This window comes from Mustela erminea, chromosome 6 (genome assembly GCF_009829155.1).
Source record: "Mustela erminea isolate mMusErm1 chromosome 6, mMusErm1.Pri, whole genome shotgun sequence".
In the NCBI taxonomy this organism is placed as follows: domain Eukaryota; kingdom Metazoa; phylum Chordata; class Mammalia; order Carnivora; family Mustelidae; genus Mustela; species Mustela erminea.
The window spans coordinates 88,547,298-88,572,474 of NC_045619.1; the positions used below are offsets into that span (position 1 = coordinate 88,547,298).

Genomic DNA, 25,177 nt, shown 5'->3' on the forward strand with positions numbered 1-25,177 from the left:
AAAGGATCTGAAATGCTGATCACTAAACTTCTGGAAACACCTCCTTTTCCTGGTTTCCAGAATGCCACACTCACGACTCACCTTATCTTCCTCCTGCCTTCTGGGAGGCTCATTCTGCCTCATTTGTAGGTTTCTTCTCCTTTCTCTGACCTCTAAATGTTGGAGTACCCCAGAGCTTGATCCTGCAACTACCTCTCTCTTTCTGGCTGTACTCTTTCAATCTGGTTTTGTAGCTTTAAAAACGAACTACATGCTGCTGACTCCCAAAGCCGTACCTGCAGCCTACCTTCTGAACCGCAGGACCACACAACCAGCCTCCACTTGACACTCACACCTGCAAGCCCAGCTTGTCCAACTCTGGGCTGAAGCTACACCTCCTCATCCACTTGCTTCTACACTTTCCTCTACTTCCACAAATGGCAACTCCACTCTTGCAGTTGCTCAGGCCAAAAACTTGGGTGCAGCTTTTGATTCTTTTCTTGTCTATTCTACTCCGTCTGGCCCGTCATCAGGCCCCGTCACTCTAACTTCAAAATACACCCTGAATTCAGTCCCTTCTCAGCACTTTCTCTACCACCCTCCTTACCCAAAGCTCCACCACCGCTTGCTCATGTGACTGCCACAGACTCTTACACAGACTGCCTGCTCCTGCCAGGGCAGCTCTGCACTCTCTAACAGAGTGGTTTTGTTCAAACCTAAGTCAGACCAGTCATGTCACTTCTATTCTAAAAACCCTCAAATGGTTCTCCCCCAACCCCCTACGTCGAGTAAAAGCCAAGGTCCTCACAAGGACCAATGAGGCCCTATATGAAAATGTTCCCGTTAGCTCCCCTACTTCATCTCCAACTACTCTCCATCCCCGGTTTTCTCCAATCCAGCCACACTAGCCCCCTTGATGTTCCCGGAATGTGCCACATGCACTCCCACTTTGGGCCTCTGCATTTGCTCTTCTGCCCTTTAGCAGTACGTTTTCACCCATATAAATACACAGCCAGTTCCCTCCCTTCCTTAAAGTCTTTATTCAAAAGTTACCTCATCTAGAATTTCAACCCTGCTGCCGACATTTCATATTCCTCTTTCCTGTTTTTTCTTCCAAGCCTTTACTCTTATCTAATAGACCATATATTGTACCTATTTATCTTGCTTATTGTCCGTCTCACCTACTAAAATATAAGCCCCTCAAGGGCAGGGATTTTAATCAAATCATTTGGTTTCCTATTATATCCTCAGCATATAAAACAGTGCCTGGCACAGAAGAGGCTCAATCAGTATCTGCTTAATGAATGAATGTATCCTGAAGTACATATTAAAATTAAAATTTAAATAGAGATGTTTAAAATGAGTGATGTGGTTACTCTTTTTCTATGGGAACGCATCTCTGAAATGATAAAGACAGCTAGTGGAAAAATAATTCAATACATCAAAATTTGATAGCCAAAATCTCTAGGAATTTATTAAATTTGTACAGGAAAATGAATTATTAGCGTTCACTGTCCACAAGCAAATTATTCACAGTAATTTTAATTTCAGGACTGTGCCTGTCCCGAGCATGACTCTATGACCATCTCTTTCTAGCACTATTTTATGTGTGCACATAGGTTACAAACTAAAACTACCATTGGTCCATCACTGGAAAGATAAAATATACCCCCAGAGCACAAGGTTTAACAAATGCCAATGTATCATCTGTTGTTTATACTCTCCTGAGGCCAAGATAGTGTCTTTGGAATAAGAAAGACCTAGATGGAAATCTTGGCTCTGCTATTTCACCAACTGTGTAACTTCAGGTACATGACTATTCTGTGGTTTGCTTGTGTATAAATGGAGGCGATATCTATTTCATGAGAGAACTGAGCAGATGGTAGAGTGCCTAACACAACACAGGCACCTGATAAATATTGCCATCCTTTATCTCGAACTATGATAGATAATTAGGATAACTCTATATGGTTCTGGAAACAAAATTATTTTTTAGGACTGGCTGGTCCAGAAAGGCTGCTTCACCCATCAGTGTGGATCCCTCCAGAACATTCAGAATGGTATTATCAAACTATAAATAGTTGAGACACTGGGTACATACAGTTTATTGACTGACTAACCTTGCTTAGGTTGTGAGCCACTTACCCAAATAGCCTTGGGTCTTTTTCTGTAGTGCAGTAACCGGGCAGTCTTTGTGAGCTAACAGTAGCTGTTTCAACTGAGCCACCTCATTCCGTAGCAACGTGACTTCGTTCTGAAGAGGGAGGGAAGAAAACAAATCAAGAAAATGCACACTCTACCTACTACTAACTACCTACTCGTGTTGTACCCCCATGGCTGTCCCCACGGTGAGGAGAGAATGCTGTCTGGATTTTTTCCTCTGAATCTGGGAGACTCCTCATCCCGTAAGGCTTCAGACAGCTCAGGACCAGTCATGAGTTCAGTGACCGGAGCTGCTTATAATGAAAAGTGGGGATTCATAATGGATACATTATTCCTACTTAGGATAAACATAATCATACCAGAATTAATAATGCATATGTCCTCTAAGAAAGCCTACTTCCAGGAATCTGTTTAACAAAACTACCTACTCAAGTAAACACAATGTTAACTATAGCATTGCTGTTCTGGCAAAAAATTAGAAACATTGTAAATATCCGTATCTTATAATATAACCACACTACAGAACATACTACCATAGAGCTATTAAATAAATGAAGATCCTCTAGACACATGGCCAGGTCTCCAGAGATATTATCAACCCAGTTACATGTTAGAACAAATACACAGTTCCTCCCTGACTATCCCACAAAAAGTTTAAGTGAAAAAAATAGTTAGAAATACATATTATGTCTGGTAGGTACACACCAAACTCATCAGGAAAAAATCAGACTGGAAAAGGCATACTGAAGAGGAACTTTGGTTTTGTTCTATACACTTGTGTGTGCATGTAGGTATACATATGTTATATACATAAATATATTCATACACCTTTGCAATGAAATCTTAGTAAGTAATCAAAAGAAGGAAAAATAATATTCAAGAAAATATCTGGATTATAATTCTTCTATTTGTGCTTGTGTGGTTTCCCTTCTTTCATTAAGCTGCATTATCTGGGGCAAATACATTTTTCTTTGGGTGCTTCATGACCCCAGCTGGATTTGACTGATACCCAAAAGAGTACCCATTGCCTCCATCTAAATGGGTCTGTGGGTGATTCAGACTCTAGCAAAGGTTTAGGAATAGATGGTGAGTCTTTTCCAAGCCCTGGGGAAGAGATTTCAATTTTGACTGGTAAGAGTCTCTTTCGGCATTCTTCCTGGCACAGCTTCTGGAACTGTCCTAATTTAAAGAATCGTCTTCTTTTATACTGTTTCACTTTTTTCTGATTCCATCTCACTTCCCAGATTCCTCAATCCCAATAATCACCCAGGACCCACTCACACTCAGCTGAATGTTCTGAGAAGTGAGCTCCTCCGCCTTCTTCTCAAGGGAGGACACCCAGAGCTTCCGCTTTTGACGGCAGCGGGAGGCTGCAGCCCGGTTGCGCTCCAGGAACCGCTGCCGCCTTTCATCAGGATCTTCATCCACTGTGCGTCGCCGCCGCCCTCCCGTGCTAGGAGTGGGCTGGGCTGGTGAGACCTGGGGCCCAGGAAGAGGAGTTACTTGAAGGGAACGTAAACCCTTTCCAAATTCAACCTGATGTCAGGTAGAGATCTGGCAGAGGGACGTACCAGTCTCCGTAACCACAGCAAGTCTCATCACCATGTCCCTGAGTTTCTCTTCTCTCTGCCTCCCCATTTCCTTCCAGACTTCTCAGCCCCATACTTAGACCACAGCTCAGGTGAAAACTGACTATTTCTGAGACAGACAGATAAGATGAGGCGAGCATCACTTTTTGTTTCATAACAACAGGGAATCTTGTAGGTGGGGAAACTATAATGAGGGGTGGGTGCCTGGGGAATTTTTAGGGAGACTGGAATAAAGATACTTGATTTGGACAAGCAATATATACAAACAACAAGTTTCAGAAGAGGAGAAAAGACTTTACTATGGGTGAGATACTAGCTATCATGGAGAGATATGAATTAGTACGTTCTTATTTACAGTCAGTTATTAATCATCCTTAGCAACCACCCTCCCCCCTTGTTTGTTCTGTTTGTTCTTAAACAAAAACCCATTTTGAATCCCTTTACATACTGGAGATCTAGGACTGCCTTTTGTCTTGAAACTTTAAGCTGATGTCCTCTGTCACTAAAGTACTTCTGGATCGTCTTCCCTTTCTATTAGCTGGTATGTGTTCAGAAAAGATAGACCAACTTTCTAATAACCGGCAAAATTAAAATGTAGGAAGGTCAGCCCTCTGTATAAAAGAAACTGTATAATGTAAAACAATGCCAAAAATAAATTCTTCCTGGATCTGCTGCTATTAGAGCACATCTGTATTAGTAGTTCCCAAGGGACAGAGCTCACATCAGTTGCATAAGACTAAGCGTGAGCTTATAAAAAACAGAATCTTATTCCACTTCAGGCCCTACTAATTCATGTTCCCCATTAATATAGATAATCAAGAAATAATTTTATTTATTTACACTAATATTATCTCTCCCAAAAGAAAAAATGGCAAAGAAATTTAAAACTCAATTTAATGAGCTGGAGGCCTTGGGTCACTGCTTCGCACTGTAATATGGGAAGTTTATACTAATTCTCTTGAGATTTTCAATTTTCTCTTCGTCCTGAGCTCAACAGAGCACATGAAAGACTGGTGCTTTAGGAGGATGGAGAAAGGAAACGGTAGGTTCCTATTCTCTCACGCAGGGAAGAGAGGTAAAAGAACACCAAGAGAAAGAAGGGAAGAATGAGGAAGAAAGGAATCAGCAGTAACTAAAAAGAAAGTCTTTTTTTTTTTTCCTCCCATCATTTTCTTATGAGGGACAGCAGCACAACTCAGGCAAGGTGGCTTTGGCTTCACCATCTCCAGGGACTGGCACTGGAAGGGGTTACAGGAGGGACGGCAAGCTTAGTTTCCAATAAGAAAACTCAAATGAAGGCTTTTGCTGTTGGCCAAGCTTTAAGGTGGCATATGGACATTAAATGTTAGGACATGTGGTGGTAACTGACGAAGCAGGTGGTGACATCAGAAAAAGGGGCTGGACAAAGATGTCATTCTAGAAACCCATCTCAGGTTGTTGTCACCTGTCCAGCGCAGATACTACAAAAACTAAGGCCTATTCAGTTGTCAAAGAAACTTATTAAAACTGAGGCTTCCCTGGGAAAAGAATAGGGCATATAAATGGCACCACTCCTTTCATTGCTCTGTGATAGAAAGGGACTAAACTGATAAGGAAAATGTGTTTTATTATGTCTGTTTACTGAGCCATCTTAGTACCGTGACATCACGTTTTACTCATATATTGTTATTACCCAATTTTGGCCTTTTTTGTTTTTGTTTTTGCCTTTGTTTTGCTTTGTTTATTTTTTGTAAGACTTAACTCATGGGAAAGTGACTAGGGGAGCCTCCTTTGGTGCAAAAAGTGGTTTGAGTCAGGTTCTGTCACACTTCAGAGGGTTCTGCAGATACGTCATTCACATATAGAAAAAAAACAAAGACCAAAAACTGAGACCTCCTCTGTGCCAGCTCTGCCTTCTCCTGCCAGTCTGATGTAAATACAACAGAAGAGTGGGTAAAGCCTGGTGTGTCTTGCTACTGTCAAACTGTTAACAAGAACCGAAGCGCAAGAAGATGCCCCGAAGACTGAAACCCGCTCTTCTATAATTTTTTTGCTCCTCGCAAAACAGACATGCCATGAAGTAATGGTGACACAGTGGGTTCCCCCGTCCAAGGGCCCAACTGACCTGTGGCTGGGCAGGGGACGGGGCATCCGGGTGCTGGATGAGGATCTGGCTCTGCTCAGGGCGGGCTGTTACCATGGTGCTGGCAGTACCTACCACCATTCCACACCCACCATTGATTGAGGAGACCTGGTGAGTCAGGGTGGCTTTTAGTCTCTGTAGGGAACAACAATAAAAAACAGCTTGCCAGGGGTGAGATTCTATCAAGGGTGAGAAAAGTGGGCTTAGATTTTAATACTGACCTTACAGATCACTAAAATTTCCATGCCAATTTGCCCTTAACAGAGGAATTAAAAGAAAATGACAGGGAGAATGTGCACCTGGATCCCTACCATGCCTACCCTGTTCCTTGGCTACCATCCTGGGCACAGTTGGAGGGTGGGGGCTGTTGAAGTAATAGAGTCCAGATGAAAGCTCTCTTCTGGAACCCAGCCAGGTGCTGGTTACGCAGCTATTCACCTCTTGGCCAGCTCTCCTGCCCACTCGTCCACCCTCCATCTGTCACCCTGGAACTGAAACAGCAAGCATTCCACTCCAAACAATCTGTGCTGCTTCTTTTCACTGCCATGGTCTATGTACCAGGCTCTAAAGGTGGAAGAGAGGAGACAGTCATGAATCAGGGTCTTTTCTTCTCCAGACCCCACCACAGGGTATCTTTAGCTTTGCAAGCCCCAGGTTTCTCTGCCTGGCTCACTCGAAAAACCTAGCTGATAACACTTTTTTTAAAAGGGCCAACACTGCCCCAAGCTGGGATGTACTCACCATCTTGGCTTCTGATGGCATAGGGTGGCCAGAGGGAGAAATGGAACCACTGCTGTTAACTGGTGGGCCAGGGATACCAGGAATGTTGGGCACCATAGACACAGGTCTGGCCAGCTGGATCAAGAGGAGGAGGAAAAACCAGAAGGGAATATAATACTAGTTGGGGGCAACAGCTTTCCAAAATGAAGTGCTTTGGAGACTGGCATGTCAGGGCCTGTTCTGTGCAGCCTGTCCATAGGGCATAGAGGGACAGCCTGGGAAACACCTTTCCCCATGGAGTACCACATGGTAGGGAATCTAATCCTTCAGTGCTGTGACAATTTCTATGGGAATGGCTGGGGCTGTATCTTGAGGATCAAGTGGTGGGTAATGTGGGAGGCGCTAAGTGCCAAGTGAAATCAACCAATCAGCAGGCTGGCAAGATCAATTCCTAGACCAGGAGCCAACTGTCCAGATGAGTCTTTGTCTAGTGTTCCACAGTGCTTGCTGGATTGGCAGAGGTTAGCAAAGAGTTTAGGCAGGCTGCCACGCTCAACTAATACAGACCAGAGCCCATGTCTCCCTGGGGCTCATGTGTGTTTATGAGCTTTCAGGTGGAAGCGAGGGATTAGTGTGTCGGTAGGGCTGGCTGCCCCAACTACAGAGCTCACCGATATAACAGAAGGCATCTGTACCGGAGGCCCTGGCAGCACAGGCATGGTCTGTCCATTAGCAAGATGCATGACGAGAGGGAGGGAGCCAGTGGGAGACCTGAGGAAACATGAAGTGAAATGCTCATCACACAGACCCTTTTGTCTATAGATCCTCCTCCTATAATTATAGCAATTGCCCATGCTTCTCTAGTTATGGAAGCTACAGGGCAACACTATAAAACCTTGACACCCTCCTGAAGAAGGAAAAACCAGTGAATGCTACTTACCTTTCAGACAGACAGAAATGGTAAGATCTTTACACCTTGCAAATTAAGCAAACACCACTGAACTCAAACTGGTGGGAAGCTAATCCTATTAAGATGTCAGAACAACAAAACATCCCTACCACTGGCATGTACAAATTCTGTCTTGCCTTAGCCAGGACATGGATCAAAGTTGTCATTTTGCAAAGCTGAATTACGTCATATGATAGCCAAACATGAGTAAGCTTCTCTTGCCATTTGCATGTACTGCTCTATCTTAGCCCCAAAAGATGTCACTTTGTATTTTTCCTAGTGGGTCCAGAGAACAATAAGCTTTAAGAGGCTAAATCCTGACAAAAACCTCTTAACCCATGGGTACCTGGGGACAGGAGCTCAAGTCATCTCATTAGGAAGTATGTATGGACCACACCAGGAATGCAGACAGACAGACAAACAAAATTAGGGGTAGCAAAGACCAAGAGCCCCAGACTAATGGGAACACCAGACTCAAAAAAGATGACTTAATGGGTTTCAGCCTGTCATTCAGTAATGCCCCCCAAAACTTATACAGATTGAGGCCAAGAACTAAATTTACTTTCCTGTGTGGCTTCCACCACTATGAATAACTTCCTAAAGTTTTAAAGATTCTTCTTTCAGATCAAAGAAGTATTAAACCTCTAAATTAAGGCAGTGTTATTCCCAAATAAATACCTGCTTGCTTACTAATAACGTGAAGGAGATTTCTGGTTATGGGGGGATATTTTATTTTGAGAGACAATCTCACTGACTCGTTTTGAGTGTTGAAAAACAGTCCCTGGTTTTTTGTTGTTGTTGTTGTTGTTGTTGTTTTACCAAGTACAAAAGGGTTCAGGCTTCACTGTTTCTCCCTGCTTTACTTACCCCAGTTGCCTGTTGGATGGTGGAGCCTGTGTGATGACGGAAGTTGGGGAGGGAAGGGTTGGGTGAAGTGGATCATAGCCCAAGTGGAGAGGCAAGGAGCCAGGACGCACGATGGTAGGTGTTGGGGTAGAGATCACGACAGGCTTTGGGGCCACCTCCTGAGGAGAAGAGACCAACAGAACACAGAATGCTATAAGGGGCTGCTTATAGGAAAATATGTAGCTGGTTAAATGTAGTACAAATTTACTGGAAAGAGCACCACAGTGACTCCTGTAAATCATGCCATCACTCTACCATGATCATGGATCCACACTTCACTCACCCACTCCACAGGAATGCTAAGTTAAGGCTCTTTGGCTATATCCCTTTCAGGGATGAATGCTATATAAATGAGATTAAGAGTTGAAAATCACTTGAAATCTTTATAGAAGCACTGTAGTGCTATGTAAGTTCCAAGGACTGTAATAATTTTTCACTCTTGTTCCAAATCAGATGCCTGAGTGTCCTCCAATCTCTAATGAGAAAAGACAGGGTGTAACACTGTGATAAGGCAACCCAATATCTCCTACAGACATATGCCCCCTACCTTTTTAAGTAGCCTCCATGCCCAGTGCGGGGCTTGAACTCACGACCCTGGGATCAAGAACTGAACGCTCTACTGAGCCAGCCAGGTGCCCCTGCACCTGCCCCCCGCACATAGCCTTTAAAAAAAACTATGGAGGAAAAGACTATGGAAGTTTGAATTTAATGGTCATGTTGTAATAAAACAAATCACTTCCCACTGTTAATTTGTTTGGGACCTTAGTTGCTAGTGGTCACACTGGCCTTCACACAGCTCCAGACAATCTTTAGGACCTGGTTGCTAATGAAAAGGGGAGGGGAGAGGGACAGTTGCAATGTTTAGGGAGGAGGTAGGTTGGGGAAGTTATCAAACCAAATTTGGAGGGAGGTAAAAGGAGGTACAGATGTTCTAACCACAGTGGACATTAAAATTAATAACCCCTGGTAGAGAGTAGGGACTGGAAAAAGGCATGAGTGGGCTTCTGAGGTTCTGATAATATCTGGGTGCTGGTTACACAGGCTGTAAACTTCATGAAAATTCAGTGAGCTATATACTCACAATTCATGCGTTTTGTGTGTATACTGTATTTCAATAAATTTATAAAAAAATTACCTCATAGAAAGTTTCCTTTAAAAAAATAATACTCAGAATTCTAATAGATTTTCTCTTTGAGTCACTAGAAGACTTCCTTCTAAGAAGATTTTTTTCCAAAATCATTTAATGTCCAGTTTTTTAAAAAAGATTATTTATTTACTTGACAGAGAGAGAGAGAGAGCACAAGTAGCCAGAGAGGCAGGCGGGGGGTGGGGGGAAGCAGGCTTTCTGCTGAGCAGAGCCCGATGTGGGCTCGATCCCCGGACCCTGGGATCATGACCCGAGCCAAAGGCAGAGGCTTAACCCACTGAGCCACCCAGGCGCCCCTAATGTCCAGTTTACGAATTACATAATTTTTCTTTCCCACTTAGTAACTTAAGTACAGGGGTGCCTGTGTGGTGCAGTTGGTTGGGTGGCCGACTCCTGATTTCAGTTTAGGTCAGATAACGATCTCAGGGTCGTGAGATTGAGCCCCATGTCGGGCTCCACACTGGGCATGGAACCTGCCTGGGATTCTCTCTCTTCTTCTGTCCTTCCCCACTCCTCTCTCTCCCTCTCTTAAAACAAAACAAAACAAGAAGCAACCCCCCTCCAAAAAACCCCAGAATAATAGAATTACAATATACATAAAGTATATTAATCTAAATGATTAACTAAAGTCATTTAGTTAGATGACTAACTACATCTAACTAAATGACTTCATATATGTCAAATCAAGACAGAACCCATTTCCAGCACCCCAGAAGGTGTCCCTTCCAAATCCACACCTTCCCTCATGAAAGTTAAACATTTACTTTGAGTTCTATCATCAAACAATTTTGCCTCTTCTTGAACCTGATGTAAATGGAGTCATGTGTATAGTTTTGTGTCTGAATTTTGTTGTTGTTCAATATAACATTTGTAGGATTTACCTACACTGCTGTGTATATCATTAGTTCATTCTTTTTTAATGCCATGTGGTATTATCCATTACATTTCATTTATTTATTTTTGAAGCGGGGGGGCTGTGGGAGGCAAAGGGCAAAGAGCGATGGAGAGAGACAATCTTAAGCAGGCTCCAAGACCGGCGTGGGGCTTGACTTCATGACCCTGAGATCATGATGAGCCAAAACCAAGAGTCAGATGCTTAACTGACTGAGCCACTCAGGCACCCCTACTATTCCATTTTAGAAATATATCACAGCTTATTTATTCATTCTCTTATTGATGGACATTTGGAATACTTCGGTTTTTTTTTACTATAATGAATATAACTGTTATGAGCATTCTTATACACTTTTTTTTTTTTAAAGATTTTTAATTTATCAGAAAGAGAGAGAGCAAGCGAGCATAGGCAGACAGAAAGGCCGAGGCAGAGGGAGAAGCAGGCTCCCTGCCGAGCAAGGAGCCCGATGTGGGACTCGATCCCAGGACACTGGGATCCGACCTGAGCCGAAGGCAGCTGCTTAACCGACTGAACCACCCAGGCGTCCCTCTTATACACTTTTTTTTTTAAAGATTTTTTTTTTTTTTTTTTTTAAATTTGTCAGAGAGAGAGAGAGCGTGAACACAGGCAGACAGAATGGCAGGCAGAGGCAGAGGGAGAAGCAGACTCCCTGCCGAGCAAGGAGCCCGATGTGGGACTCGATCCCAGGATGCTGGGATCATGACCTGAGCCGAAGGCAGCTGCTTAACCAACTGAGCCACCCAGGCGTCCCTATACACTTTTTATATACTAATTTCACTTCCATATAGACTCAGAAGTGGAACTACTGGGTCAGAGAATAGGTGTAATTTATACAAATCTTCTAAATAATGAGCATTATTTAAATATAATCAATCCTGTGTCACATACTATTTATACAAGTAATGAATCAAAACTTAATCTACCTATCAATTAACAATTGGAATAATTCTTTTTTTTTTTAAGATTATTTTTTATTTTAGAGAGAGAGCACACCCATGTAAATGAGCAGGGGGAGGAACAAAGGGGGAAGGAGAGAGAATCTGAAGCAGACTCCCCACTGAGTACAGAGCCAGACACAGGAGTTGATCCCACAACTCTGAGATCATGACCTGAACCAAAACCAAGAGTTGGATGCTCAACTGACAGAGCCACCTAGGCATCCCTGGGATAATCCTTGGTAGAGAATTTACCTTTTCTTTGAGTGGTGGGGAACAGGGACTAGAGGCAGGGCTATCAGGTGGGGATGAGTCTACCTCCACTGGCTCTTCTTCTTTGATTTTGATGTCTGGTGTGGAAGGCAAAGACATGTCAAGGGGCCCAGCAGCAGCCTGTTAAAGAGACAAATAAACAAAGTTCAACCCTATGATTCCCTATAGGCTGAATCAAAAATCTTTCCAGTTCAAAGATGAGGAAATATACCCTCTTTTCCTTTTTTTAAAATTATTAAGTAGGCTCCACACCCAATGTAGGGATTGAACTCACAATCCTGAGATCAAAATTTGCATGTTCTACTGACTGAAGCAGTCTAATGCCCCGAGGAAATATACTTCTAAGTTCAGCCTTTGGTCAAGGAACTGAACTGCAAGTCAAACAAATATGGAAACTAGGTTTTATGTACAACTCTGGCCAGATCATTTCAATTTCTCAGAACTTCTGTTTTTCTTTTCTTTTCCTTTTTTTTTTTTTTTTTAAAGATTTTATTTATTTATTTGACAGAGACACAACAAGAGAGGGAACACAAGCAGGGGGAGTGGTAGTCAGAGGGAGAAGCAGGCTTCCTACTTGAGCAGGGAGCCCGATGTGGGGCTCGATCCCAGCATCCTGGGATCATCACCTAAGCCAAAGGGAGATGCTTAATGACTGAGCCCCAGAACTTCGGTTTCTCTAACTGTAAAATAGAAATAATGCATGCTTCACCATGGGTGAATACTTAATGATTCTGAAAGGAAAAAAATACTTATAAATGTTTATAAAGACCCTGAAAGGAGAAAAAAAGAGATGCCATTTAAATCATAATTGTATCATTTTTCAGGAAAGTATAATGATTCCTGACTCCAGTGCTTGCCTATTTCCAAACAGCTCTGCTGGCCACTAGAGAACTGTGAGCACTTCTTCTGCCAACCAGAAGGACTAGATTACACAAGTATCAAAAGCAAACAGAGACAGACTAGCTAATGAAGTACTGCAAACAAGACAGGAAAGATCTTTTCTGGGGAACTTCCCATGCTTGATGGTGACTTCACCCCAGCATGGGGTGCTAGAAGCTAGAAGTTAGGAAGCTAGGGTCTGGGGTAATGAGGAAAGGAAAGCCTGGTCATTTGATTAGTTAAAGACATTAGACCTTGGTCCCAGAAGCAGGACTGGAGGAAACCAGAAAGGAAAAGAGAGTACATTTCTGGCAGTGGTGAATCACTTCACAGAAACTGTGGAGCCGTAAATGGCTTTGCAGGGAACCATAAACCATCTGAAAGGATGGCCCTGACATTGCACGACAGAAGGGCAGGCACTGCAGTCTGGTTTCATGAAAAAGTAGATCCTTTGTTCTATTCTTCCTATATTTTAGGCTTCTTGGTCAAAGAGGAGCTTGTTTCTAACTCTTCCCTTCCTACCTTAATCCCCAGAAATCTTGGTAGCTGAGCACACCGAAGATAATCTGGTGTCTACCATGTTAAGAGATGGTGGTAATGATTCTTTCTCTCCAATCTGATGGGGGTGAACAACAGCAAAGATGCTTTCATTTCTGCCCTCATTTTTTCTACATTGTGAAGATGTTGGGCCCAATTCAGCTAACTCTGGGATCCCTGAAGTCAGAGGGTGGTGGGAAAGAGAGGCCTCTAAGTAAATAGAACCACAGGTTTAAACTCCGTTAGAGGCATCTCCCAGAAAAGCTGTGGTTCAGTGAAATTTTAGACTCAGTCAACATTCCTAGACACAATCTTCTAATGAGTCTGTTCTTCTCATCACGGGGAGGTAAAGACCACCACCCTGTATAGGCAGGAAGAAATATCAAGATGCTCAATGAGTAAAAAAAGCCTGACCAACTATGAATGGCCTTCCAGAGTGTCAACTGAGTTAAAATGGCAGTAGAAAAGACTTCCCACTTTTTTTTTTTTTTTTTTTAAAGATTTTATTTATTTATCAGAGAGAGAGGCAGGAGAGAGCAAGCACAGGCAGACAGAATGGCAGGCAGAGGCAGAGGGAGAAGCAGGCTCCCTGCTGAGCAAGGAGCCCGATGTGGGACTCGATCCCAGGACGCTGGGATCATGACCTGAGCCGAAGGCAGCTGCTTAACCAACTGAGCCACCCAGGCGTCCCAAGACTTCCCACTTTTTTTTTTTTTTAATTTTTTTTTTTTTTTTTTAAAGATTTTATTTATTTTTCAGAGACAGAGGGAGAGAGCGCGAGCGAGCACAGGCAGACAGAGAGGCAGGCAGAGGCAGAGGGAGAAGCAGGCTCCCTCCCGAGCAAGGAGCCCGATGTGGGACTCGATCCCAGGACCCTGGGATCATGACCCGAGCCGAAGGCAGCTGCTTAACCAACTGAGCCACCCAGGCATCCCATGACTTCCCACTTTTAAAGGGAGGTTAATTTTCTTGAATTTGCCTCTAACGAGTTTGATTTTAAATCACTCACATCCTGGTGGAAACAACTGGACTGATTTGTCTTGGGAGAAGGAGAAATGATGGTGGCTGGGGGATGAGGCAGGGAAGCTATAAAATAAAATTATACCACATAGGTTGAAGCCATTGAGAGATGAGAGACTGGAGTCTCTGGAGAAAAGTAATGACGAAAAGACTGTGGCTAGTCCAGCTGTTTGAAAGTGGAACTACAAATATATGCCAGTGGATTTCCCTGCTTTCTTTCAGTCTGAGGGAGATAGCAGGAAAAGAAGCTCAAAGGAAGCTACAGAACTTAGAGAAACCGTCCGTGATAAGGATACCTTATCTTGCATTCTTACAATTACAATTTATGCTGGATGAAAAAAAAATAATAATGCACAACTCTCTTGATTTACCTCTTAGAAAGAAAGAACTCAGAATAAGGGATTCCAACATTCTAATCCTCTCTATAATACCTATACTAAAGTGGCCTACATACAAATGCACACACTTTGTGATAGTTTCTACCTGCTGGTCCTATTTCCACACCTGGACCAGAGAGAGTAAGTTTAACCCCTCTTTTACATGAAAGCTCTTCACATATTTGAAGAACACTATTTTTTTTTCACTTTAATACTTCTCTTTTCCAAGCAAAACTTCCTCAGTTTCTTTATATGTTTCCAAAGTGACAATTTCTAATCCTTTCATGATCCTAGTTGATCTCCTTCGGAAGGCATTACAAACCCCTTCTTGAAGTTTAATGTCTGGAATATTATGAGAAAGCTATCTGAAAGTAAGAGCTACATATATTGAAACAAAGAAGTGTCAAAATGTAATAAATATTTGTTGATTGGCTGGCTGAATGCCAATAGTCCAGGAAGAAGACTGATTAGCTCAGAAAAGAGTAAAAGATTTGATCCCAAAAAATATTATCTCACAGAATCTGAATAATTTATAATCTTTTAACATCCTTAACATTTTCAGAAGAGAAATTTTAAAAAAGAGAGAGAGAGATTACTGAATTAATGCTCCACTGAAAGGGCAAGAAGCCTAATTTTTACTAAAGACAGACTTGTACTGATCCATCATCTGGACCCCCTGAAGACATGAAGGCTGATTTGGATTACTGGGTATCATCTGGTTCTAAAGAATGAAGCCCATAATTGTGTGCTTTAACCGACTAAGCAAATTATCCCAGGGCACAATGAAAATAGCCTCCATCTGAACACTGCCAGTTTGTCAGCAAAAGTCCCGCCTCTTGCCTTTTTTTCCTCCTCATCTGCAGCTTTCTTGAATTCATGTTCAAAGGAGCTAGCTAATTCATTGAAGAGCCCCACCTCCTCACAATTCTTCAGGAATCTAGTCGGAGTAGGAGTTTGATCTGCAGACATGAAAAAGAAAAAAAGGAAACTTTATTTTAGTTTTGACCTGAAATTAAAACTTGACAGTATACGGAGAACACATTTTTATTCTTCTATTTGGAAAGAGTCTCTGTGTTAGGGTAAATTTGCTTTTACGAAGCTGGAGCGGGTGAAGGCCAGCGCTAGGCCACCAGAGGGTGTCTGTGCTGTGCTGCTTCAAGGCCAGCAGAGGGAAGACAGAACAATGTTTTGTTGTGTGACTCTCCCTGTAACCCCCTTTCTTCCAGAGGCTGGTTTCACCTCCCTCACCCACCAAACAAAACAAAACAAAACCACCCACCCAGGTGGAATTTGTGAAACCTCCAGATCTGAAAATAAAGAACAGTTAAGTGACATTTTCTCTTTTAAACTTACTCCCTGCTAGGTCTGAAGTGAGCAGGTATAAGCAGATGGACGTTAAAATCTGATGAGGAGAAGAAACTGAGGATCAGATGGTTGAGTTTGCTTGCTAAAGCTACCAAATAAGAAATGGTGCCTTGTCTTTCAGTAGTCACTGAGGTAAGGGTCTGTTACCTTCTGAAGGCATTCCAGGCAAATCTTGGGGCTGAGGAACAAGACAGCAAGATCATGAGCTAGAAAAGGAAACTGCAAACAATAGAGCTCATTTCACAGAAACCTGGGCTCAGAGCAAATTCTGGAAACCAGGATATTTGGATTTAGCTTTGCCAGCCGAAATATCCTCTCGGGTGTCACAAATCTTTCCTCAACAGTGCCTTTGCCCCTGGGAAGAGGAAGGTGATTGGCAACCCGTGTAAACTTTACAAGCAACTTGAATTTTAGATTTGAGCTCCTTTCTCCCCATTCTGGTTTTCTAGTTTTTCTCTCTTAGTTCAGCTGAATCCTGTTCCCTGATCTAAACTTCTATTATGATGGTTTTCTTTGACATGCTAGTCCCCTGAGGGATTCATTACATATCCCAAACCGCTAAACTGAATGACAGAAATAGAACAATGTTTAAATGACATTTTAAGGAGTGAGACCTGGGAATAAAATCACTCCTTTTAGCATGATCGATTGGAAATAGTCCACTGGGATTTTCCATGGAAATAGCAAAAAAAATTTTTTTTTAAATTTAAACAAAACCTCTTCTGAATGAGAGTGTTTGGAAAAGTTACCACTACCTCCCAAAATAGTTTTAAAAGGTCCTCTGGCAGCTTTGGTTGGCCAGTGATGAAGCCACTTTCCCTCCATCCCCGGGTGAATGGAGGTAATATCATCCTTTACACTCAAAAGTACTTCAGTAAGGACAGACACAAAAAATCACAAGTCAAGTGAAACAGGACAGACCAGCTAAGGGCATGGCGATGGCAGAAGAGGGCCTTTTGCTTCTCTGACCTGAGACTCATACAAGCTGCTCCCATTCCTGAACAAACAACCAAACAGCCAGAAAATATGTAAGAAAACCTTTAGGGTGCTCTGATGATTCTAAAGGAATCAACAAGTGTTTACTGAATACCTTCTACATGTTTTGATGCTATATGCATATACACTTGTGAGTAAATTTGGGGGAGAAGATGGTTACGAGTATAGGAGTTTTGCCAAATATAAGACATGGCTCTTGCCCTAGGGAACAGAGAAATGTTTTCTAGTCAAGGAAATAAAACAATATACATCAACAGCATCATAGTATACACAAAACTAGGCACCATGTGCAGTAGGGAATAAGTTTGTTGTAGTAATTAAATAAAGACAAATTAATGACAGAAGAGTTAGGAGGTTTCAAGAAGTGGGACTTGAGCTGCGCCTTCAAGAATGGTTTTCACCAGGACAAAGAAGAGAAGATTTGGAGGGTAAGAGGAGTAAGGCAGGTAAAGGCACAGGGAGAGACAGGGTATGGGACCACATATAGGTGAGGAGAAAAAGGTACGTCTAGGGTAAAGATTATCAACTCAGGGGGTGCTGGGCTGGCTGTCAGTAGAGCCTGTGACTCTTGATCTAAGGTCATGAGCCCAAGCCCCAAGTTCGGTGTGGAGTCAACTTCAAATGCAAAAAAAAAAAAAAAAAGAAAAAGAAAAGTCAGGTATATAAGTTGTATACAAAGTGGGGTAGGTATCATCAGGCTAGATTACAGAAAGCCCAAGAGTCCAAGTATAGCCTTGAGAGTAAAAGAAAATAGGAAGACTAGAACAGATTTTTTAAAGATTCAATTAATTAATATACAGTGTATTATTAGTTTCAGAGGTAGAGTTCAGTGATTCATCAGTTGTATATACCACCCAGTGCTTATTACATCATTTGCCCGCCTTAATGCCCATCACCCAGTTATCCAATCCCTATCCACCTCCCCTCCAGCAACCCTCAGTTTGTTTCCTTCAATTAAGAGTCTCTTATAGCTTGAGATTCTTCTTCCTTTTTTTTTTTTCCACCTAAGAGCATTTTATTTAGAGGGAGAAGGTTTTTAGGGGTTTTATTGTGTTTTTTTTTTTTAAGTGATAATTGTATCCCCAAGATGAGGTTTGAGCAAGCAGAAGAATTTAAGGAAGACTGGCTTTTCTTTCTTTCTTTTTAAAAAGATTTTATTTATTTATTTGGGAGACAGAGTGAGACAGAGAGCATGAACAGGGGGCTGGGGGTGGAGAGGGAGAAGCAGGCTGCCTGCTGAGCAGAGAGCCTGACGTGGGACTCAATCCTAGGATTCTGGGAGCATGACTGGAGCCAAAGGCAGATGCTTAACCACTGAGCCACCCAGGTGTCCCAAGACTGGGTTTTCAAGAGAATGCAAGACGAGAACTAGAGACTGGTCAAGGGGACCAGCTTTGGAGAAACCCAAGCATAATGAGGATAGTGGGAGGAACAGAACTGAGAGAATGTGAAGAAAGAATAAAAGAATAAAACAACTCAAGATTTTTTTTTTTAACAACTCAAAATTTTGAGACTACTGATACCACTGAATAACAAGGAGAAGGAGAAGGTCTAGGAGACAAGGAGAGAAGTTCAGAAATGGGGTGTGGCGGCGCATGAAGATCTGAAGGACAGAAAGACAGCCAAGTAAGTGTTCAATAAGGGATTGAAATACATGTCGGACACAAAGTCTCAATTTAGAGAAATGAGAATTATCCTCCTCAACAGGATAACGAGTCATGTGCAATGGGATAAGCACTCCAGAACAGAATGCAAAGAGTAACAGGAAAACACTTTCTCTCCTTGGGACTATCCTGTATTGATTTCTCTCATCACTCTTATAGACTTGGCATAGAACTTCCCACCTTTGAAATAATCTTTCCAAACTGATAATCTTGTCTCAAATGTACCTCTTTCATAAACTTTCTCTGATTAATCCCACTTAATATTCATTCTCTTAGTATTTATACTATTTGAATTATCACTTGTACTTGACCGCAAACTCTAAAATTTTTTTCATGTATGTGTGCCTTGACTTAATAAATTTAAGTATGTGTTACTTACATATACATATATTTTAAAGATTTTATTTATTTATTTGAGAGAAAGAGAGACAGTGAGCGAGACCATGAGAGGGGAGAAGGTCAGAGGGAGAAGCAGACTCCCCATGGAGCTGGGAGCCCGATGAGGGACTCGATCCCGGGCCTCCAGGATCATGACCTGAGCTGAAGGCAGTTGCTTAACCAACTGAGCCACCCAGGTCCCCACCTACATATATTTTTATACCATATCCACTCTTCCCTAAGATTTCCTCCAGGTTTTCTTAAGGATCATCAATGACAATGTCCCCAACTCATCATGTCCTTTTCCAGGAATTATAATCTACAAATTCCTAGCAAAGTGGCTGGTGCATACAGTAGCTATTCATAAGTATTTGCTGAATTAATAAGGATTAGGAGATGTGTAAGGGCAAGTTCCTTTCTTCACATATAAAAGCACGGAGAATGAGGTTCTCTCTTTCCTTCACTATATCTTGGGTTGCATTTGGTTAGCAATATTTAGAAAAATCGTGTCTTATCTGAGTTATGTAATAACTATCAACTAAATCCCCTACTGGCTAATATTGCAGTAAGCCTGCTTAACTCAGGCTAAGTTAGAACCCCTCACAGTATTGAAAGAAAAGGCCCACTTTGTTTTGTATGTCTGTCTAGCTGAAAATGTCACAGTAGAACTGCCGCACGATTTGAGAGCAGTTTCTGAGAATGCTCCCTAGAGCATGGCATACGTAAGCAAGACACTATCTAAAACAACCAGCAAGAGATTCCAGGTCACCCAGATTGGCTTAGAAAAGTCCCACTGACTAAATGTCTTGTTTGAGCTTTGGAAATGTGCCCTCAGGGCTGTCTGGGTTCACAAGCTAAGCTGAATTTACGAACTGACGATCTGCCTGCTTGGGGGAAACTGACACCCAGTGGAAGAGAAGCAGCCAGGCTAAGTCGGCTTTCTTGCTTTCTTTTGTTCACCCCTTCACTGTGGGTAGGGAGAAATGTCAAAGGCATCTTTTGTCTGTAAATCTTCCAAAGTCTTAATAAAAAGAAGGCAAGGATGGAATAGGCTGAAAAAAGCCAAGACAAAACCTCAACACACCTACCCCCAAAAACCGCAGAACCCAATCTTGTATTTAAAACAGAATGGAGGGCACAATAGAAACTTGGGAGCATTTAGTGTTCCTTTTTCCTGATTAAATGCAGATCACATAAGGGCTCTTAATGGGAAAAGGGGAGTAGAGCTCCCAGTACATCTGGTCCCTGGTATTAATCTTAACTGTCTGGTGATATCAAGGCACGTGGCTTCGGGGGCAGCAAGTACCTGCAATGATGACTGAGTCAGTTCGGGCTGGGCCAAATTTCAATGTCATCTCATGCTTGTGTTTATGAACTGCCAGGTGGTCCTCGTTTGTAAATCTCTGAAACGAAACAGAAACAGAGATGTGAAAAAAAAAAAAAAGAAAAGCGATTCAGTGCCCTTTTAAAATGTCCTACCAAACATCCTGCAATAAGGATGGTCCCTGGACAGAGGGGCTGAAAGGGGAATGGGAAGGAGAAAAAACTGGAAGTGACGGAAAAGGAGAAGAGAGGGATTAAAGGAGAAAATGGGGAAGGGGAAAAAGAGGCACTAGAAAGCTATGCGGAGAGGAGAAGAGGAGGGCCGCAGCACCAACTGCTCTGCAGTATCAGGTCCAAATGAGAGAAGTGGACAGATTGCTGGTGAAGTGGGGTCCAGGCAGGAGGCTCCAAATGAAAAAAACATTTAGGCAAGGCTCGTGGTGAACAAGGGGGAAATAATTTTTAATAATAATAATAAAGAGGGAAGAAGGGAAAAGCTGGACACTCATTGGTCATCACAAAAATAGGAAATTCAGAATGAAGCTCTCCACAGTGGGGCTGAACTGGACTATTTATGAGGGGGCTAACAGGGAGATAAATTATGCAGGATTAGGAGAACCATTTAACTTCCTGGCCCCCACAGTGCTGCAGCAGGCGCCTGCCCAGCTATTTGGCTCAGGGTTTTAATGAGCCAGGATGGAGCCGTAGAGGACAGAGGCCCAATGGCCAGCAGTAATGGCACACACCAGCCCCATCGGCCAAATGCTGTCTCCCCTCATCGGGCAGCCCGCCTGGGCTCCGGCAGCCATAAAGGGGCCAGTGCAATGCTGCTGGCTATAGAATGACAGAATAAAAATGCAAGCAAAAAAATTTTTTTTAGGGTAGGGAGGACCCTGTAGGCAGGATGAGGGAAGGGAAAAGGAGATGGTGTAGAGGCTTTATTTATTTAGGGGTTTGGGTGAAAGGAAAATGAAAAGGTGAGGCTAGGTCAGCCTCAGTTACGACATATAAGACAGGGTTACTGGACAGTAATTCATGTTCCCACCCCTTCTTTAAAGCTGGGGAGGTGAAGAGAACAGATGAACAGCAGTAATTCAAAAGAATGATACCCTCAGAATTCCCTTTCAGGCTGGCTGGCCTGGTTCCTTCGTTAAAACATGCCTGCAACACAGGAACAGCTTGGATGCTGCAGCTTCCCTGAGCTCCCTCACCAGCGAGCCTCTGAAACATGTTTGTTTGTCTTTTTGTTTCTAAAAATAATGACTGGTTAGTCCCCTCCTTTTACTTTCCTCATGAGATACATACCCATTTCCCAGCAAACGCTATACCTTTAGCTCTTTTTTCCACAGTGTTTTTTTTTCTAAGAAGATTTTATTTATTTATTTGACAGAGAGAGATCACAAGTAGACAGAGAGGCAGGCAGAGAGAGAGAGGGAAGCAGGCTCCCCGCTGAGCCGAGAGCCCGATGCGGGACTCGATCTCAGGACCCTGGGATCATGACCTGAGCCGAAGGCAGCGGCTTAACCCACTGAGCCACCCAGGCGCCCCTCCACAGTGCTTCTTGACTGCAAACCAAATACACAGGAGCTAGCCCCACCCATCCCGGCTCCTATCCAGTCAAGAAAGTGACACTGAACTTCAGTTTAAGTTCCTTTATCTTACCTGGAAGTAGATACTTTCCCCAAATTTGCTCAGAGCCCTATCAGCACTAAAGCTAGCTTAAGGTGTAAAATCCTCCCAGGCTAGGACTCCAGGCCTGTAGGGAAAAGTGAATTTTCAATTAAGAGGATGAAGAACCAAAAAGTAAAACTGTCAAAAAGACTGCCTTGGAGTGGTTTCTGATGGATCCAGGATAAAACTGATGAAGTATGAGGGAATTTATCCAAGAACTTTAGTTTTCTCTATTGTTGGTTAACCATAGGCATCAACGGTTTCCTTCACAGATTTCTGCCTAAGGAAAAATGGCTGGGGCTAAGGGTGAAAAAAGGAAGAGAACAGTCTTTTAACCAGGGGTATGATATCTGTGGGTTAAATAAGTCACTCTTGAGGTTCTGAGCTTGCCAGGTATTTGGTAAAAGGAAATGAGCAGTATCTAGTCTACAACAAAGAAAAACCAACATTTTAGGAGAAGAGCAGTGGATCAAGCAGAGGTATAGAATTTCAAAACACTGGTAATGTTCTAACAATCTTTTCCAAAAAGATGTTTATAAGTACTTCAAGGAAGTTTCATATAGGTAGCTTGAAAAATTTTGCACAATGTTCTGGAATCTAGAAGAATGACCTTTAAGTAAAAGTCCTTTTCTACTATCAAAAATAAAGTCTGTGTAAAACTGAGCTGAGAGAAAAGACTTGAAACCTTCATCAGGTTTTACTCTGGTTAGGATCACTTAATATTTTAGTTCACATGGGGCGCCAGGGCGGCACAGTCAGTTAAGTGGCAGACTCTTGGTTTCGGCTGGCTCAGGGAGAGCTCTCTTTTCTGGGTCATGAGATAGAGCCTCATGCTAGACTCCATGATGAGTAGTGGAGTCTGCTTGAGTTTCTCCCTCCCTCTCTGCTCGTGCTCTCGCTCTCAAATAAATAAACCTTAAAAATGATTTTTTTAAAAAGGCAACCCCCCCTTCTGTTACAATTTTGCTACACAGTCCCGATTGTCTTATCTAGCCTCTAGCTCTGGTTCCTCTCCGCTGCACACCCCAGCCCACACTCCCTTCCATGCTGCCCTGTTCTCTCCTTGAGTTATTTAATTTTTCCCAGTCAAAAGCTGGGAGCTGAAAAGAACTGAAGGTGGCCAAAGGGATTTCCCACCCACTGGCATCTCAGAGGGCTTGTGATCATGGATAGGAAAAAAATTACATCTTTATTCTCACCGAACTCTGAAATTTAACATTCCTAACTCGAACAGACATCACACATATCTTCTTATCACATATATCAAAATGTCCTTTATACTCATTGCTACTTTGAAACTATGAGAATCACAAGACCTACCACTAGAACTCTTGTTATCTAATGCATTAATTAAATACCACACATATGACATTATCAATTTTTAAAAAGATTTTATTTATCTATTTATCTATTTGACAGACAGAGATCACAACTAGGCAGAGAGGCAGGCAGAGAGAGGGGAAAGCAGGCTCCCTGCTGAGCAGAGCCCGATGCAGGGCTCGATCCCAAGACCCTGAGATCATGACCCGAGCCGAAGGCAGAGGCTTTAAGCCACTGAGCCACCCAGGCACCCCGACATTATCAAATTTTTTTAAAAAGGTTTTATTTATTTATTGGACAGAGAGTGTGCATGCACAAGTACGTGCACACACGAGCAAGGGGAGGGGTAGAGGGAGAGGGACAAGCAGACTCCACACCGAGTAGGGAGCCCAACATGGGACTCGATCTCAGGATCCCAAAATCATGACCTGAGCCGAAGTCAGGTACTTAAGGGACTGAGCCGCCTAGGCCCCCTACATTATCAAATATTAAAAATATTTTTGGGTGCAACCACTCTGGAAAACAGCATGGAGGTTCCTCAAAATGTTGAAAATAGAACTACCCTATGACCCAGCAATTGCACTACTGGGTATTTACCCTAAAGATACAAATGTAGTGATCCGAAGGGGCACGTGCACCCAAATGTTTATAGCAACAATGTCCACAGCAGCCAAACTATGGAAAGAACCTAGCTGTCCATCAATAGATGAATGGATCAAGAAGATGTGATATATATACACAATGGAATACTATGCAGCCATCAAAAGAAATGAAATCTTGCCATTTGCGACAACATGGATGGAACTAGAGCGTATCATGCTTAGTGAAGTAAGTCAAGCGGAGAAAGACAACTATCATATGATCTCCCTGATATGAGGAAGTGGTGATGCAACATGGGGGCTTAAGTGGGTAGGAGAAGAATAAATGAAACAAGATGGGATTGGGAGGGAGCCAAACCATAAGTGACTCTTAATCTCACAAAACAAACTGAGGGTTGCTGGGGGGAGGGGGGTTGGGAGAAGGGGGGTGGGGTTATGGACATTGGGGAGGGTATGTGCTTTGGTGAGTGCTGTGAAGTGTGTAAACCTGGCGATTCACAGACCTGTACCCCTGGAGATAAAAATATATGTTTATAAAAAATAAAAAATTAAAAAAATATATTTTTGGTAATTGTATTTCAAAATAATTGGTTTCTTTTGTAATTCTATGTATTTTACTTTACTAATTTAAAAAAATAATATTCTGAAAAATAAATAAAAATAAAAACAATATTCTGAAAAGGGGTTCACAGGCTTCATCAAACTACCAAGAGGGGGCGGTTGTGACACCATAAAAGTTAAGAATCCCTGACTAAATTAGGTGAGCTTCTGAGGAGAAGGCAAATGGGTAGAATTTTAAGAAGCAGAGCACTGGCCTGGTCTTGGCTTCAGTCATCTCTCCCTATAACTTCTTTCTCTCTCTCTCTTTTTTTAAGATTTTATTTATTTTGAAAGAAAGAGAGAAAGAAAGTGAGCAAGCAGAGGGAGGGGAAGATGGAGAGAGAATCTCAAGCCGATCCCGTGCACAGAGCTCAACTCGGGGCTCGATCCCATGACTACTAGATCATGACCTGAGTCAAAATCAGAAGTAAGAAGCTCAAATCCTCGGAACCACCCATGTGCCCCTCTCCTTATAATTTCTAATACAATTTTTATATGGCTAGAGTAGGAAGGGAAGAATAAAAGTATACTAAAGCTTTTTATTAAAATGAATGTTGATCTATTATTTTTATTGTTCCTTACATTCTTTCTCATTTATTAAAATTTAACCCTTAAGGGGGAGCTTGACTGGCTCAGCTGGTGGAGTGTGTGATTGTTGATCTCTGGGTTATAGGTTCAGGTTCCATGTTGGGTGTAGAGATTACATGAAGAAAAAATAATAAAATCCTTAAAATTGTTTTAAAAATTCA

The 25,177-nt window shown here is 42.4% G+C and overlaps 1 protein-coding gene across 3 annotated transcripts in view; it reads right to left on the minus strand.

The window, feature by feature from the left end:
• Positions 1-25,177, minus strand: part of ATF7 (activating transcription factor 7) — an 89,262-nt gene that overhangs the window by 7,254 nt on the left and 56,831 nt on the right. The window contains exons 4-12 of one of the 3 annotated variants that reach the window (XM_032348397.1): positions 20,222-20,318; positions 15,353-15,471; positions 11,682-11,819; positions 8,390-8,547; positions 7,245-7,344; positions 6,595-6,708; positions 5,836-5,988; positions 3,424-3,621; positions 2,125-2,233 (exon numbers count right to left, since the gene is read on the minus strand). In XM_032348397.1, the coding sequence (XP_032204288.1) occupies positions 2,125-2,233; positions 3,424-3,621; positions 5,836-5,988; positions 6,595-6,708; positions 7,245-7,344; positions 8,390-8,547; positions 11,682-11,819; positions 15,353-15,471; positions 20,222-20,318 (1,186 nt within the window). The remainder of the gene's footprint in view (positions 1-2,124; positions 2,234-3,423; positions 3,622-5,835; positions 5,989-6,594; positions 6,709-7,244; positions 7,345-8,389; positions 8,548-11,681; positions 11,820-15,352; positions 15,472-20,221; positions 20,319-25,177) is intronic. The other 2 variants (XM_032348398.1, XM_032348399.1) reach the window with 2 other exon arrangements.